The sequence below is a fragment of the Choloepus didactylus genome, chromosome 16 (assembly GCF_015220235.1).
Source record: "Choloepus didactylus isolate mChoDid1 chromosome 16, mChoDid1.pri, whole genome shotgun sequence".
Classification (NCBI taxonomy): Eukaryota; Metazoa; Chordata; class Mammalia; order Pilosa; family Megalonychidae; genus Choloepus; species Choloepus didactylus.
This window is the reverse complement of record NC_051322.1, coordinates 48,968,997-48,986,842: the sequence shown is the minus strand read 5'-3', so window position 1 is coordinate 48,986,842 and position 17,846 is coordinate 48,968,997. Positions and strand designations below refer to the sequence as shown.

General features: G+C 39.9%; 1 protein-coding gene across 1 annotated transcript in view; it reads left to right on the top strand.

Moving 5' to 3' along the window:
- DSG2 (desmoglein 2) overlaps window positions 1-14,422 on the top strand; it is a 56,000-nt gene extending 41,578 nt beyond the window's left edge. Inside the window, exons 11-15 of the mRNA XM_037805571.1 lie at window positions 52-279; window positions 4,504-4,731; window positions 8,301-8,422; window positions 9,552-9,887; window positions 11,552-14,422. Coding sequence (XP_037661499.1) covers window positions 52-279; window positions 4,504-4,731; window positions 8,301-8,422; window positions 9,552-9,887; window positions 11,552-12,472 — 1,835 coding nt within the window. The 3' untranslated portion in view covers window positions 12,473-14,422. The remainder of the gene's footprint in view (window positions 1-51; window positions 280-4,503; window positions 4,732-8,300; window positions 8,423-9,551; window positions 9,888-11,551) is intronic.
- Window positions 14,423-17,846: the final 3,424 nt, after the last annotated feature.

Here is a 17,846-nt window from a genome sequence, read left to right as displayed (position 1 = left end):
TTGTCAGCAAAATGGCCAGAACTTTTTTTTTTTTGCCTTCTTATTTTCCAGACTATCCTAGAAAAACCGTCACTGGCACCATTGTAATCAGGGTTGAAGACATCAATGATAACTGTCCCACTCTGGTGAATCCAGTGCAGACTGTCTGCCACGATGCACCATATGTGAATGTTACCGCAGAAGACCTGGATGGATTCCCAAACAGTGAGCCTTTCACATTCTCTGTCATTGACAGACCACCTGGAATGGCAGACAAATGGAAAATACTACACAAAGAAAGTAAGTAAAGTCATTGGACGACATTGACATTTAAACATTAGTCACAATAGATACCTAACATCTTGATGATATAGGCTGTGTTTTTTCTCATAAATTGCATTTCCAGGGCAGTTTTTTAAAGGAGATTGTAAAACTAAAGTTCTGAACCTACAGCCAGAGTATCCTTTTTAGTATCTTTATAATAAATACCCATGTGAAGTAACCTGAGAGAGCAAAGAAAAATAATCTAATGTTTTGAAGATAGCTGGAGAATCTCCAAATAGCTCTTGACATGGTTGTTTTCTCCCCTAAGCTGAGGATTAACTTGCCTTTCTAAGCACAAATAGTGGATGCCTTCTAAAGATCCCAAAGTATGACAATGGCAATTTCATTAATAATAACATTTATTGAGCACTTACTATGTGCAAGGCACTCTGCTAGCCATTTATATGCATTATCTCATTTAATCCTTACCCCATGATATTACTCCTTGATTACAGCTGAGAAAACCGTGCCTTAACCAGAGTTAAGTAACTTGTTCAAAGTCATAAACCTTGTAGGTGGTGGAGACCATATTTCAAAAGAGTCTATCTGACACCCTATGCCAGATTGACTCTTGTTAATGTGAGCTTTTGGGTATCCTTTAGGGTGGTTTGCATATGCAGAAAACTCTATCCGGAATTCTACTTTTTTTGTAAATAATTAGTGTTTATTTCATAAAGTTTCAAATTCAAAACCCAAGTTTTTCTTAATTTACAGGTTTATTACTTTAGTTTAGTAGATTTTTACAGTCATTTTAAGAGGCTTTAAATAACATTTGCTCCAATTTACAAATTAAATATCTTCAATATTTCAAACTATATTCATAAATTTAATATATTTGGTTTCATTCCTATGTATTTTAGTTATCTGAAATAACAAAACTTTATGATCCTTACATTCTCAAGTTTTAATAAGTTAAACTTTCAGGTATAATAAACCTGAAATTCTCTTCAGTGTTCCAACACTGCACAAACCAGGGATATTTCAACTTAAAATCACAAGTCTAAATCAGTTACACAATGGCACATTTTTAATTGGAGTTATAAAGCTGTCACATTAGCAGAGCTAATTTTCAAAAAAATACTACAAGTATATAAAATAACAAATACAAACATATTTCTTCCAACTGAAAAATATTAAAACTATGTCTTTAATTTGTTTAAATAGTCCTATACTTAATTTTCATTCTTCCCAGGGTTTATGTACTCACTTGAAGAAGACAGCTATGCCCTCAATTAACTTGCCTTCCCACTAAGGATGACAGTTACCATCCTGATTATTTGAGGTTTCTTAAGATCAAGGTTTCAGCTGAAATGAGTCCTGGGGTGGGAGACATCCAGGGGGTGTGGCTACTACTCCATTTTATGATAATTAAATCACCGGCCTCAAAATTTTAAAGGTCCCCTGCCCATAGTATCTAATTATGTGCTTCCATTAGTCAGAGACTCCCACCCAGGCTGAATGTTTGATTGGAGGTTGCCTTTCTTTGGCTAAGATATGTACATGTGTTTTGCATCAAACTTTATTGGCCTTTGAACTTGCTGGGATTCTAAGACATTTATTTTATCTAACAAGCACATGATGTTTAAGATATGCCAGGCACTGTTCTAAGTGCTTTACTAATACCAGCAACCTTAGAAGTTGGTACTGCTATTGTCAACATTTTACAGATGAAGAAATGAAGGCACCAAGAGTTTTACTAACGATCCCAAAGTCCCAGAAAGTAAGGGCTGGAACCAGGATTTGAACCCATGCAGTCTGGCTCGGGAGTCTCTACTCTCTACCTTTATGTTCTGCTGCCTCTCTAGATATATAAATGGATTTTCTATTTAAAGATATAGATGTTTGAATTTAATGAGTTCTTGAGTTTTGTCATAGTCTTAAGAACATAAATATGTACATATTAAATGTTATAACAAGATAACAAGATTATAGATCTAGTCAATTTAGAGAGAGAATTCTGTAATCTAGACTTTCTTCTCCTTGGTTATATATAAATAAGGTAATTGACTAACTGTCATGATAATAAATAGCTTCTATTTTTATGTGGCAAGTTTTAAAATACAGAAAGTTCCAGAGACTAATAAAGCAATACCCTTGTACCTATCACCTAAAATTTAAAAACTATTAATAATTTGATATATTCGAGTCAGACCTTTTTTACTTTTTATCATGACTAATAAGGTTGAAGTCCCCTTTCTGCCGCTCTCCATCTCCCCCCCGCCCCACAGTGCCACTCATGAATTTGGTTGTATTTTTCCAGGCCTTGTTTTCCTGGCTTTCTTTCAAGAGTTCATACTTGAAAATTCCTACTTAAATGAATAATTAGCTGTTTTCCTTACTTCCTCACAGCTTTGAGGGTATTATGCTCATCATGCAGGTAAAATTCCATAAAATTTGGACCTTAAAATGAGAAGAGTCTGTTTCATACTTTGAAAAAGGAGAAAACAAAACAAAAACCTCAATATACTTAATTTTTATCTTTGTGCTCTCCATTAGGTCATGCTGAGTAAATTGTTTTTTAATAAATTTTATACATCTATCAGAAAAAAGTTAGGCTATTCTAACTGATTAATATTTTTAGTCCTATGAAAACTGGTCATTATTTTTATTCATGTGAAAAAGAGAATCATCAATGACATTTAATGAAATATGATTAAACCAGGTCATTCACCACACCACCACCTATGTAATGTTATTGCCCAAAAAATGTATAACCTGAATTCCAGTCATAAGGAAACAATCAGACAAAATCAAATTGTGAGACAGTCTACAAAATAACTGGCCTACAAAAATGTCAGTGTTCTGAAAGGCCAAGAGAGGGTGGGACTGTTACAGATGGATGGAGACTAAAGTGACAGCTAAATGCAATGCCTGGTTCTTGATTGGATCCAGGATCAAGAAAAGAAAGAAAGGAAGGAAGAGAGGGTGGAAGGAAGAAGGAAGGACAGACGGATGGACGGACGAACTGAATAAAGGGCATTATTAAAATTGCAAAATTTGAATATGGACTGTATATCAGATAATATGTCTATAATAAATTTCTTGAGAGTGATAATGTACCTTGTTCTTAAAAGATACATGCCAAAGAATGCAATATGTCTGCATGGTTCCACAAAAAAAGGAAGTGTGGAGAGGCAGTATGGTTCAAAGTGTAATCATTATTCACTGTGGTATTCTTTCAACTTTTCTGTAGGTTTGAAATTTTTCAAAACTTTGAAAATTCAGAGTTGGGGACAAAAAGGAGGGAAAATAGATAAAATAAGCTTGGTCCATCATTGAAAATTATTAAAGCTGGGGACTGGTGCCATGGGGGTTAATTATACTCTTCTATTTTAGCCTGTTTGAAAATTCCTTTAATAAAGTTTTGGTTTTTTTAATGATAAAGTTCAGCCAATGGAAATGTCATTGATTCACCCTTCGTTTGCCACTATAGTCCTAATGCCTAGGAGAGTTCTAGCATTTGGTAGACAACACACATTTGTTAAAATTAATCATCCTACACTCTGGTGGACATTCTTATGCACTATATAGATAACACCTCTTAGGTTTTAATGTATTGCAATAGCTAGAAGTAAATATCTGAAACTATCCAACTCCAACCCAGTAGCCTTGACTCCTGAAGACGATTGTATAACAATGTAGCTTACAACGGGGGACAGTGTGATTGTGAAAACCTTGTGGATCACACTCGCTTTTTCTAGTGTATGGATGGAAGAGTAGAAAAATGGGGACAACAAACTAAATGAAAAATAGGGTGGGATGGGGGGATGATTTGGGTGTTCTTTTTTTACTTTTATTTTTTATTCTTATTCTGTTTCTTTCTGATGTAAGAAAAATGTTCAAAAATAGATTGGGGTGATGAATGCATAACTATATGATAGTACTGTGAACAGTTGATTGTACACCATGGATGATTGTATGGTATGTGAATATATTTCAATAAAACTGAATTTAATTTAAAAAAAAAGTAATGATCGTCAAAGTTAGGTGTCCAGGTCTGATCCTTTGCTATTAAACTGCATATTTGGAATCTACAAACTAATTTGAACAAGCGCACAACATGGATTCAATAGAGGAGGTAGGAAAGAATAAAACTTCTAAATGGAGCTGAAGATTATTAGCAATTAAAGAATGTTTCTGTAATTTAATCTCACCCCTTCCTTTGAAATCACTCATTTTTATTTCCTTTTGCCCTTATAGGTAAGAGTGTGCTGCTCCAACGAAAGGAACGAACGCTTGAGAGAAGTGACATTCACTTCCTGATTACAGATAGTCAAGGCCTCAGCTGCCCTGAACAGCAGGTGCTCAGGCTCACCGTCTGCGAGTGTCTGGCGGGCGGTGGCTGCGTGCAGGCTCTACACGACTCCTACGTCGGCCTGGGGCCCGCAGCCATCGCACTGATAATTTTTGCTCTTCTGCTCTTGCTACGTAAGTATTTTTAAAGGCACTTTTTAGCTCTGTTATTAATTTAAGTGCACCACTGGTGATTTGTTACTGTGCTAGACATCGATCTCTTTATAGTTGCTCTTTCACTAGAACAGTTTTGAGGGTAGGGGAAGTGTTCTAGTTTGCTAACACTGCCAGAATGCACAACACCAGAGATGGACTGGCTTTTATAAAAGGGGAGTTATTTAGTTACACAGTTACAGTCTTAAGGCCATAAAGTGTCCAAGGTAACACATCAGCAATCAGGTACCTTCACTGGAGGATGACCAATGGTGTCTGGAAAACCTGTGTTAGCTGGGAAGGCATGTGGCTGGCATCTGCTCCAAAGTTCTGGTTTCAAAATGGCTTTCTCCCAGGATGTTCCTCTCTAGGCTGCAGATCCTCAAAAAATGTCACTCTTAGTTGCTCTTGGAGTGTTTTTCCTCCCTTAGCTTCTCTGGAGCAAAAGTCTGCTTTCAACAGCCATCCCTCAAACTGTCTCTCATCCACAGCACCTGTACATTCTTTAAAGAGTCCTTCTTGGCTGTAGCTTCTCTTCAAAACATCGCTCACAGCTGCACTGAGTTCCCTCTGCCCGTCAGCTCATTTATATGGCTACACTGATCAAGCCCACCCTGAATGGGCCTGAATGGGTGGGGCCACACCTCCATGGAAATTATCTCATCAGAGTCATCACCCACAGTTGGATGGGGCACATTCCATGGAAACACTCAAATAATTACAATCTAATTAACACTGATAGGTCTGTCCACACAAGATTACTTCAAAGATAATGGCGTTTGGGGAACATAATACATTCAAACCGGCACAGGAAGCAATAATTGATGATTGATAAATTCACCAATACCTTATTGTAAGACTCTTCAGAATTTCGTTTTATAAAATTGTATCATTTCCTGATTTAAATACTGACGAGGTCGTACATGTTCTTCTTTATATCTTGTTGGTGTCTCCCGGGTGCTGAGCTCTACAAGGGCAGAAACTGCGGCTGTCCTTCACTGCTGCATTCGCAGCGTCCAGCACAGTGTCTTTTAGAAAGTAGGCACCAGTAAAGACTTGTTGCACAAATCTGGCTTAAGGGTTTATAAACTCACCTTGTGCCAGTGGGTCACTGCTCTCACACTCAACTTTGGGCTCTGCCTCCCCTCCGCTTGGCTTACCTCTCCACCAGCAGCCACAGTGGGCACTTCCCTGCTTCCTGACAGTGGCACGGTGCTCCCAGCCAGTCCTGCCTTCCCTTCAGCAGTTTTCCTTCATGAAAGAACGAAGGGCTGCAACCAGGGATGGGGGGAATACCACTCCCCATGACTCCTCGGCATGGGCGGAACACAACCAGTGACAGCAGGAGCCTAGTAAAGCCAGCAGTCAGTTTATAATGTCCTTTTATACCACTCTCTCCACTTTGTGGATAAAGAGAGCAGACATATAACGGTAAATGACTTGTCTCAGCTTACCAAGTTAGCCAATTCCGGAGCCAGATCTAGGTCTCCTATCCTGCAAGTCTTTCACTGCCTTCTTCACACGGCAGACTTGATAAATATGTGTTGAAATGAATCACCACTGGCAGATTTCAATCTTTATATTATTCACAGTAGCAGTAGTTACTATGCTGCCAAATATTTTGCATGAAAAATAATCTAGAGGGTAGTCAGTCAGCACCGGAAGCTGCCAGGTGGGAGTGGCAGTAAGAGCCAATTTGGGGTGGGCAGCTTGCTGGTGGTTCTTTCCTCACTGATCAGGGGGCCACATGGGCCTTCAGTTTCTCCTGGGGCAGTATAAAATTTAAGGAGGAGCTCTGCACTTTTATTGAATTCTAGATGAAATGCTATATATGTTCTAAGGGCTCTTTATGTTGAATCACTTTATAAAATAATACTTGGGTAATTCAAAGCTTAATTGGGACCTAAGAGAGTCATGCCTTGTGCTAAAAACCAGTCTAAGGCAAAGTATTATAGATGTTTCAATGCCCTAGAATATTTGAATATATTAAAATGTTTCTACCCTTAGGAGTTTCTGATCTTTTTATACATATATTTTTTTCAGTGAATTTTCTCATATTAAAAATTAAAGGCTTTAATATTAGGTAACTTTCTTGGGGTAAAGTAGGAACATGTTGGAAGTTAAGCAGTTATCTTAGGTTAGTTGTTTTTTTCTTACTCCCTTGTTATGGTCTCTTTGAAATGTTCTTTTATTGTATGTTTGTTTTCTTTTTAATTTTTTTTTCATACAGTTGATTTAAAAAAGAAGGGAAAGTTAAAAAAAAAAAAAAAAAAAAGAAAACAAGGAAAAAAAGATGTAGTGCTCCCTTGAGGAGCCTGTGGAGAATGCAGGGGTATTGGCCTACCCCACCTCGATGGTTGTTAACATGACCACAGACATAGGGGACTGGTGGTTTGATGGGATGAGCCCTCTACCGTAGGTTTTACCCTTGGGAAGACGGTTGCTGCAAAGGAGAGGCTAGGCCTCCCTATGGTTGTGCCTAAGAGCCTCCTCCCGAATGCCTCTTTGTTGCTCAGATGTGGCCCCCTCTCTCTGGCTAACCCAACTTGAAAGGTGAAATCACTGCCCTCCCCCCTACGTGGGTTCAGACACCCAGGGGAGTGAATCTCCCTGGCAACGTGGAATATGACTCCCGGGGAGGAATGTAGACCTGGCATCGTGGGACGGAGAAAATCTTCTTGACCAAAAGAGGGATGTGAAAGGAAATGAAATAAGCTTCAGTAGCAGAGAGATTCCAAAAGGAGCCGAGAGGTCACTCTGGTGGGCACTCTTACGCACACTTTAGACAACCCTTTTTAGGTTCTAAAGAATTGGGGTAGCTGGTGGTGGATACCTGAAACTATCAAACTACAACCCAGAACCCATGAATCTCGAAGACAGTTGTATAAAAATGTAGCTTATGAAGGGTGACAATGGGATTGGGAAAGCCATAAGGACCACACTCCACTTTGTCTAGTTTATGGATGGATGAGTAGAAAAATAAGGGAAGGAAACAAACAGACAAAGGTACCCAGTGTTCTTTTTTACTTCAATTGCTCTTTTTCACTCTGGTTGTTGTTCTTGTTATTTTTGTGTGTGTGCTAATGAAGGTGTCAGGGATTGATTTAGGTGATGAATGTACAAATATGTAATGGTACTGTGAACAATCGAAAGTACAATTTGTTTTGTATGACTGCGTGGTATGTGAATATATCTCAATAAAATGAAGATAAAAAAAAAAACTAAAGGCTTTAAAAAAAAATTTAAGTCTTGAACTTGGTTTTGACAGTTTGGATACTATGTGCTCCAGCCTTGGTTGTCGTCTCAGTAACCAGGAACAGCTTCTTTGAGATGGAGTAAGACCCTCTCATCCTGCCTTCAGGCTTTGGAATAACCCTCCCAAAACAAACTTAATGAGGTTAGAAAAGAATAAAGAAAAGAAAAATAGGGCCGTAAATAAGTGAAGACTGAACTCTCCAGGAAGTGAAATACAAATTCCAAAATTATGCATTGAAAATTTAAAAGTATGATTGGACTAACTTTTGCTGTACTCAATTTTGTTTTCTGTCCAGTTGTACCACTTTTACTGCTGATGTGCCATTGTGGAGAAGGAGCCAAAGGCTTTACCCCCATACCTGGCACTATAGAGATGCTACATTCTTGGAATAACGAAGGAGCACCACCAGAAGACAAGGTCAGTTTATCAAATGTAACTTATTCTCTTTACTGATCTTAAAGGGGCCTTGGGAAATGTTTCTAACATTTTAAGTCACGAGAGAATAAAGGAGTCTTTACAGATTTCATTCACGTGCCTTTGTTAAACAGCATATTTTTGTGTGTGTTGCCAAGGCAAAGTTAAGGTGGTTTTACCCTGCTGTCACAGGTACTGTGTTACAGAAAATATAGAGCATGGGTCAAGGAGTGACAAATTCCCTGGAGTGTATAGGATTTAGAATAGAAATTTTTGTCTCAAAATTGAATGGACAGTCTTTTACGATCAGCTACAGCTTCTTTTCCATTCCCCTCCAAACATAAGATTGGATGAGGTAAGCCCCATAATCACCATGATGTTTGCAAAATGCTGCAAAATCTCCTCCTACCTACCTATATAATAATCATATCCCATTCTCTCTCCATCAGCATCTGCACCCTGGATCTCTCATCCATGAGTGCCATTTCTAATAGGTTATGAATTTAGCATCAGAGAACTCAGAATAACAGTGGCTTAAATATGGGCAATCCACAACCAACATGATGATTTCTCTAATCGTGGCCTCAGGCTCCCCCTTTCTCCTTGTTCCCCATGGATGAACGTTATTCCTAGGCTGTCCTCATTCCCACATTCCAGCCTGCAGACAGGAGAAAAGCTAAGGGGTCAGCACCTTGAGGACGCTTCCCAAACCCCATTTCTGTTCACATTATATTGAACCAGACCTTAATCATGTGGGTTTACCTAGTTGCAATGGAGGATTGGAAATGTTGTCTTTATTTTGGACACCCACGTATCCACCTAAAAATAAATAAGGGTTCTATGTCCGTAGAAGAAGGCATCAGACCTAAGAAGAGAATGGAAATGCCATTGGTGCTTTCAGAGTGGAAATGCCATTGGTGCGTTCATATTTAAATGTTGGGTTTTATCTCCTTGGGTTAAGATCAGCTATGAAACAAGAAGATAGCATGGAAAGCTTCAGAAGAATCAAATAGAAGTAATCCAACCCAAAATAGTTTACTGATTTGCCCCCGTGGAAGTAGCCCATTCTCTTCCTAAGCCCTCTTAGTTCACATCCTTCTGACTCAGTTTTCAATTGTATTTGCTCCCACAGGTGGTGCCGTCACTTCTGGGAGGGACTTATAGGGAGAATCCAGCTGTAGGAAATGGAGTAGGAGGTACAATAACCAAGGAAACCACCGTGAAGGGAGATAGCTCTGCTTTCTTGACCAAAGGGCAGCGTGAGATATCCGAGGTGGACGGAAGATGGGAGGAACACAGAAGCCTTCTCACGCACGGGGTGGCTCAGGTTACAGGGACTTCAGGAGTCGTCATGGGCGCTGAAAACCTAAGGACCATTGGAGCCACGGGGGCTGCCAGAGAGATGGCTGGAGCTCAAGCAGCTGCTGCTGCAGTGAACAAGGAATTCTTGAGAAGCTATTTCACCGATGTAAGGATTGGATTTCATGTACAAGAAAAAAATTGTGAATGTGGTGTATCAGGGTAATCATTGCCTTGGATCTAAATTGGACTTTGCTATTTTTTTTATGATCATACTTACAGATAATGATAGAAATGAAGATAATGAAGAAAGAGATTTGACCACTGAAGCAGTCAGTGTTCACTAACTTGTGTGGTGATAACAAATGACCCCAAAACCGAATTCTCACAGAGGCTTATTTCATGTTTTTGCCAGTCCACTCTGCTCCACTCTGCTCCCTGTTCTCTTCATACCAAAATACACGCCGAGAGGGCAGATTGTACCTGGGAAGCTGCTGTCCGAGTGGCACAGGGAAAAGAGCAATGGCAGAACCTGCAGTGGCTGTTACAGCGTCTGCCTTTTGCACTCACATTTCATTGACCAAAGCAAGTCACATGACCAAGCCCAGTGTCCGGGGGTCAGGAAGTGTGATCTGTCTGCAGGCACAGGCTCGGTGGGGGCGGGCCCAGGAGGGAACGTCCAGGAATGTGTGAGCTAAGAAAACACAATCTAATATATCCGTTTAAATTTCATCTTCACTCTTGAAATTGTTCACAGAAGATCGTGAAGTTTGCAGGAAAGGTGATAAGACACTGTGAGGAAGCTTATGCCTGGAAGTAGGAATTAGAAATAGGACCAGGGGGTGCCTTTCCTGAGAACGCGGCCTCTGTGTCCCCATGTGGGAATGGGCAGACTCGGAGTGTTAGGACATGAAGGACATTTGAGAAGAGTGAGGGGGTGGGTTTCCATTGAGGAAGCTGATTGATTTCTGTCTCTTCTCTTCTAAAGAGCTGCAAATGTCTATCATGCTTTCCCGCTTTCTGCCCTCTTCCACCACCCCCCTTCTTTCATACAGACATCTTCTGCACCCACCCTCCAAGGATGATCTTGGTAGGGAAATGGTCAGGGTCATGGAGAGCCACTTCTCAACCCTTCTCTGCCTCGCTGCCAAGCTTTATTCCAGTGCCCCGTTTGTTTCATCTGGATCTGCTTTTCCTCTCTACTCTAATCCTGCTGGAGTCGGTCTTGGTTGTGTGTGTCTATCTGTGCATGCACTAACTTTTGGATTGGAAATAATTTCTAAATTATCGGAAAATTTGCAAAACTATTAGAAACTCTGAACTCCTACATACCCTTTTCCCAGATAAACAAGTTATTAACATTTTGCCACATTGGCTGTTTGCTTTCCCATTCTGTCTTCCTCTCTCCCTGCCTCCAGGTCTCTCATAAACACTAATGTACATGTTCTCTTATATTACCATGGTAAAGAAATTCAGAAATTTAACATTGATATAGTGCATATTTCAACTTAGCCAGTTATCCCACTAATGTCTTTTACAGCAATTTTTTTTCCTGTCTAGAATTTCCAACCCACGATCCTGCATTCCACCTAGTTGTCACAAAATTTTAGTCTTTAATCTGAAACTCTCCAGTGCCTTTCTTTGTCTTTCATGATAGTAGTATTTTTTAAGAATATAGGCCAGTCATGTTGAAGGATGCCCCTCAAAGTGTGTTTCTCTGATATTTCCTCCTGATTAGATTCAGGTTATGTGTTTGGAGCAGGAATATAGAGCCTTGTTTGTAAGTGAAGTTGTGTCACTAACTATGTGTCTCTGTTTCCATTTCCATTTTAGAAAGTGGCCACTTTCACTGAAGATGTTGATGTTCACACAGCAAAAGACTGCCTTCTGGTTTATTCTCAGGAAGAAACTGAATCTCTACATGGTTCCATTGGCTGTTGCAGTTTTATTGAAGGGGAGCTAGATGACCACTTCTTAGATGATTTGGGATTTAAATTCAAGACACTGGCTGAAGTTTGCTTGAGCCAAAAAATAGATATGGGTATAGAAATTGAGCAGTGGCAAAAACCTGTCACAGAAACAAGTAGGATCACAGATTCACGCTCATTCCGTGAGCAAACTATGGATAATACAGAAAACACTTACCCCTCTGGCAGTAGCTTTGAAGTTTTAAAACCTTTGCATGAAGTAAATACAGAGAAAGTAACTCAGGAAATAGTCACTGAACAGTCTGTGTCTTCCAGGCAGGGTCAAAAGGTAGCTAAGCCTCTGCCTGACCCACTGGCTCCTGGTCATTTTATAGTGACAGAAACGTCCTATGCCACAGGCCCCACCAGACCACCAAGCACTTTGGTCCTGGGTTCTAGAGAGCCACAGGGCCTTATTGTGACAGAGCGGGTATATGCCCCAGCGTCTGCTTTGGTAGATGAGCCTGATGCCAATGAAAGTCATGTTGTGATTACTGGAAGAGAAATGCAGCCTCCTGGGGGCACAGCTCATCTTCTCGGAGGCCCTCAGCATCTTGCAGATGCACATTACGTCATGGTGAGGGAGAGAGAGCGCATCCTTGCCCCCAGCTCGGCTGTGCAGCCCACTGCGGTCATGTCCAGTGTAGCAGTAGGACAGAATGTGACAGTGACAGAGAGAGTGCTAACCCCTGCCTCAACTCTGCATTCCAGTTACCAAATTCCTGTTGAAACCTCTATGATAGCTGGGAAGACCATTGGTTCTGGAGCTGGAGTTCCTGGCCCTTAGCCAGATTTTGGTGTAGAGGCCTCTGGTGGCTCTAATTCTGCCATAACCACATCTGCCACCAGAATCACCAAGCATAGCACTGTCCAGCGTTCTTTCTCCTAATATCAGTCAGCCACAATCTCGCCCACAGTTGAACTAGGAGCTCCTGATTGCATCTTTTCAAGGTACCAGGCTTTTCATGAGCCTTACAGACACACAGGCATGCAAACTGGGCTTAAAATTTTTCTGTCACCAAAATGCAAAAGACCACGTTGCCTCTGCTTCCAGGAATGTGCTTTAGAAATGCTCCATAATTTACTGATGCTGTTTCTTCAGTGCCTTTTTAGTGAGGTTGGGCCAAACAGTATTCACAAAGCAAGTTAAATAGAGAGTAAACCTGGTTTCTAAGAGTGTACAGATTAGCACAGAGTGTCCAGTTGGTCAGCCATCAAGTAGACCAACCCACAGAACTGATTGGCCTTTGCACATTAATATTAACATTGCTGATCTGTATTCTGTACTACACTGCACTAAGCAGATTATCAAGGACCTATTTATCCAAAGACACCTCCGTCCATCTGTCGAGTCTGGGCTACCAGTCATGTTAATTTTGTTTGCTTTCATTAATAATATAACCCTTTAATCTCTGTAAGGCTTGAATTTTGCAACACTGAAGGGTACGTACACACATTCTGTGTTTCTGCACATGGGACTGTGTGTGTGAGTGTGTGCGTGAGTGTGTGGTCTTAATAGCATTATACCTCCTTGTCGCTCAGTAGTCATGAAAATAATGAATACTTCAAATTCAGTTGAAAAGTCCAGGGCAAAAGTTCACAAATATAAAATAGTCATACTTTTTATAGTAATAATACACTATGGAAAGAAAAAAAAACAAAACTCAGGATTCATTATCTTTTAAGCTGCTAGAACTTAGTGCAGCCAAATTAACTACCAGACTATACTCTCCACTGCAGTGGGAACCGTGCCTATTTCATTCGCTATTCCGTATCTTCAGAGCCTACCTAACAGGTGCCAAATAAGTATTTGTGGAATTAGACTGAATTTTACAAACCACCCTCTTTTATCTACAATTGCCAAAAATATTGAAAGATCCTATACTTTTTAGAATTAGAAGTTTGAAATCATGATTTTATTCTTATGTGTCAAAGTCATTGACTAGCTGGTCATAATTTACTGTTAATACTAACTTATATTCTGAAAACCTCAAATAATTGACCTGATTTTGTACACATCCTTGCCTTTTTTAAAAATTTGAGATTTTTGGCTCCTTACTAGACTATATTTTTATTACTTCTAGAAAACTTAATACCTTTCATGTTTCAAATATATGTGCATGTCAGCAATAAGTTATATAAACATTTCCCACAACAAAATAAATTTCACATTTTTAAAACTAATTTCTTGACTTTAAAGATATTTTGCTAAGAAAATAAAACTCGAAAAATTCACTTTGGTAGCATGTTTTTTAAAATATCGTTGACTTGAATTGTATCGTGTGAAAGGATTTATACCATACGCCCCCACTCTCTGTATCTGTGAAGGACATATATTTTTAAACATCATATGTCTGTGGCCAAGATGGAAGTCACTGCTTCTTCTGTGATCTAAAAAATTTTACTTAGTAATTGTTGGGTTGATGTTTTTTGTTTCTTTGTTTTAATGTAGATTTAGCTGTTACATTCTGCCAGGTATACAACAGGAATATCACTATTCCTGTAAAATGTAAATATAACCAATGTACTCAGAACAAACAAAATTTGGTCTTAAACTTCCTTCTCAGACAGGTTTGAAAAATCGAACCTATCTCTTGTATATAGTGGATTCACATTTTCTAAATGGTGTTCTTTGTTCCTGCAAGGGTGATTTGTATTCATTTTTACATCTGTTCCTTGGGAGATTATATTTGTATGTGTATCATAAAATGTTTAAATAAAAAGACCTTAAGAGTGACCCTTTCCCCATATCTTTTTATTGCGCCATCAAAATATAGCTCGGTTGTATTTCATTTTAACAGTTTCAAAATTCACTGCATTTGTCACTTCTTGCTGCTGTCACAATACACACCTCAGTTTGGACACCACTGCTACTTCTAATTTGCTATAGTTTGGAAAAATAGATAACCAGTTATATCATAATTATTTTATTAAAATGGTGAAAAGAAATTCTAAATGAGTCAAATGAATCCTCGTGAACTTAATGCATGAACTTTGTGCCAAATATTCCTGCTCTTCTATGGCTTTTCTCACTTTCTTGATTCTAGATCATTGGTCATTGCTGGTTATGTGGTTTCTGAAAAAATAAGGTTGTGTATTCAGGAAAAGCCTACTCAAATCACAATATCAAAGATGCACTGAGTAAAGGAAACAGCTCTTATTTAAGATCACCCGTGTAGTCTCTAGATGGTCTATTTGTCCAATATTATTTATTGGTGCTCAGATCCATGCCCACCTTTCTATACATGGACTAGAAGCTTGAAAACCACAGTACGCCTATTGCCTTGCTAGCAGAGTCCCATTACATTCTGCCACGGGGAGACCCTTGCATACAGTTAGAAGGCGGGTGAAAGGTAAGAGCCGTTCTACCCTAGGAGCAGGGTGGGTGGGTGTGTAGCTCTTGATTTCCTGTTCTACAGGAGGTGTGGGTGGTGCAGTTCCCGCAGACCCAGTGGGCAGGTCAGAGAGACAGTCAGTGGCAGGTGCACGCTCTTGGGCTCTGGCTAACACCACCTCTCCCTCCTGCTCTTCTGGCCCTGGTGGTAGCATCGTCCCGCAGCCACTGGTAATGATACTTCCTTTTGCTTCTCCAGCATTTCCAACATTTTTGCAACCAAATCCTTATATTTAATCCTCTCTGTTTAAAAAATTTTTAGTCTTTTCCTTCTTCCTGACTGAACACCACCCCATACATGACTTCAACAATTATGTCATCACTAACCAGTCACATTTCATTGTTCAATGTGCTCTACACCATAACAGGACTTTTTTAAAATATTTCAGCTAAGGATGAATTTTCAGTTGTGCTGCGACTTGCACACAAAGACGTGAAGTGGTACCAGTCTTTAAAAAAAGGTGTTTATAACAATCACAACATAAGTTCAATTCTAGTTATCCATGGGATAAAGAAGTTGGTCTCCCTCGGACTCTACAGGCTTGTTTTTTTCAAAAGTCGTTTTTGTTCAGAGTAGAGAGTAGACTGAGTGCATCTGTCACAAGGATCAGAATTTGGTTTTGCTAAGGGTTCTTTTAAAAATCTGGGTGAGAATTTTAAAAATCTTTCCTTTTATTGATTTTCAGTACCATCAACTTACGAGGTTATGATGACAAAAGAAACCAAAACCTGGAGAGAATCTGTATCTATGAAATGGGCAGCCTTTTTCCTTTGTTAACTGGATCAGAAAAGTTCTGTGACTTCAGCTCCTCTCCCGCCTCTTAAAAGTGCTGGCATGTGACTGGCTCCTTTCCTAACAGTACATAACCATAAAGACTCGACGCTTTTGTTTTAAGGACTGAAATAAGATGATGCACCTTTAGCACAGTCTGGCACACGGTATTTGTAAACCTTTCTTATTGTTGATATTTGGGTCCAGATGACACATCCAAACCCTGGGCTGTCCTGGCCCTTCATCGGTCATCACACATTTTCATGGAACTATGAAAACTCTTCACATCCAAACCCATATTTTCAAACATACTACGTCTCACCTCCCTTGATGTACCATTTTCTGGAAAGCTGTGCTCTTAATCTGAGGAGGGAGGGACCTCTCTCCAGAATGCCTGAAAATGAACTGCACCTCAATTTCCCAAAGGGTCTGCAGACTCTGTCGGCACTGGCATGCAACTCCTCTGGGAAGACAGAGTCCAGTTGCTTCCCCTAAGAAGGCCATTCTCGTAACCCAAAGAGCCCTTAGTAGTGTCACATGCTTCTAAATATAGCCCTGCTAGATGAAGCCCAAGTTGAGTTGGCTTGCCAGTAAACTATAGGTACATTCACCTAGTAATAATGCACGTATTCTCCACTTGGAAATCCTCTGGAATGCAAAATAAGAAATATTCGCAGAAACACCATTATCTAAACCTACACACTCCCAAAAAATGGTTGTCAGTAGCACTGGAAAGTAAATATGACCGTTATATGCACCCTGACCACAAGATGGCACTATGCATGCGTCAAAGAGGCAAAGTCAGTAACAAGGCCAGGAGGAAAAAAATTTTAAAAAGTTCACAGGCAATGCAAACTCACAAAGACATTCTAACTATGCCACTCCTGGATAAAGTGTGACATGCTTCAGGACTGCCTGAAAAACAATGCCCACATTATGGAACCCTAACGAAAACTACACCTTTCCTTTGGTGGTGACTACAAAATGTCTTTCTGAAGGTTCTTCTTCAGTTCTACTAAAAATGCAGCACACCCTGGACGAAGTGACGCTCGCCAATGGACTTAGAAATAACACACTCAGGCTAGTGTGAGCTAATTTTAAGAATAGATATTGACATTTCCCATAAAACTAGATTCAATTACACAAACCTTTGTTGTCTTCTCACTATGTGCAGAGTACCGTTTAGTGACTTTAAGTTTATTTGAAAATGAGTAAGACCCAGCCCTGACCCTGCAGAGGCTCACAGATCAGTGGAGATAGAAGCTACAAACACTCTGAGAGAGAGTCTGCAACGAATGAGCCATCAAAGGCCAAAAGAGAGTATCAAGGCTTATTGGAGAGAGTAAAATTCTCCGTGAGGTGTGTGGTGAAGGAATATCTAGACGATCTCCTTAGAGAGGTGGGCTTTAACAAGGATTGAGAGACAGAAGGATCAACTGGCACAGAAACCAGGACACAGATAAGCATGGCAAGGGTTTGGGGAATTAGACTCTAGTGGACCCAGCAGGAGACACAGATAAGGGGAGATAGGTGCACCCTGCAAAGGCTGGGAACAGCGGAACTACTCTTGTCACACACTGGGGAGCCATGGAAACTTTGTGAGCAGGACAATCCTATGACCAGGTTTTAGAAAGAAGCCTCAGCCTGTGGCGTGGACGGTGGCTTGGAAGTGGGAGCCGCTGAAGGAAGAGGATGAGGGCAAGTTAAAGATAACTCTGGCCAATGTGAAAGTTAAATATCAACTTCTCTGTTTCTCTCTCTGATTTTCATCGATTTTTCCATGTATTCTCAGTGGCTTTTACCTTGCTGTAAAGTAAATTTTTAATGTTATGTCAACAAAGTCACAGAACCGATGGAGAGACAAGATTTGGTTATGGAAAAATATTTCCCCAAACAAAATGAGAATACAGCATTTAGTAAAAGATTTTTTCTTGACCCATGAAATTATTTATGTAAAAGTCTTACAGAGTTTGCTAAGTTTTGACACATGCATAC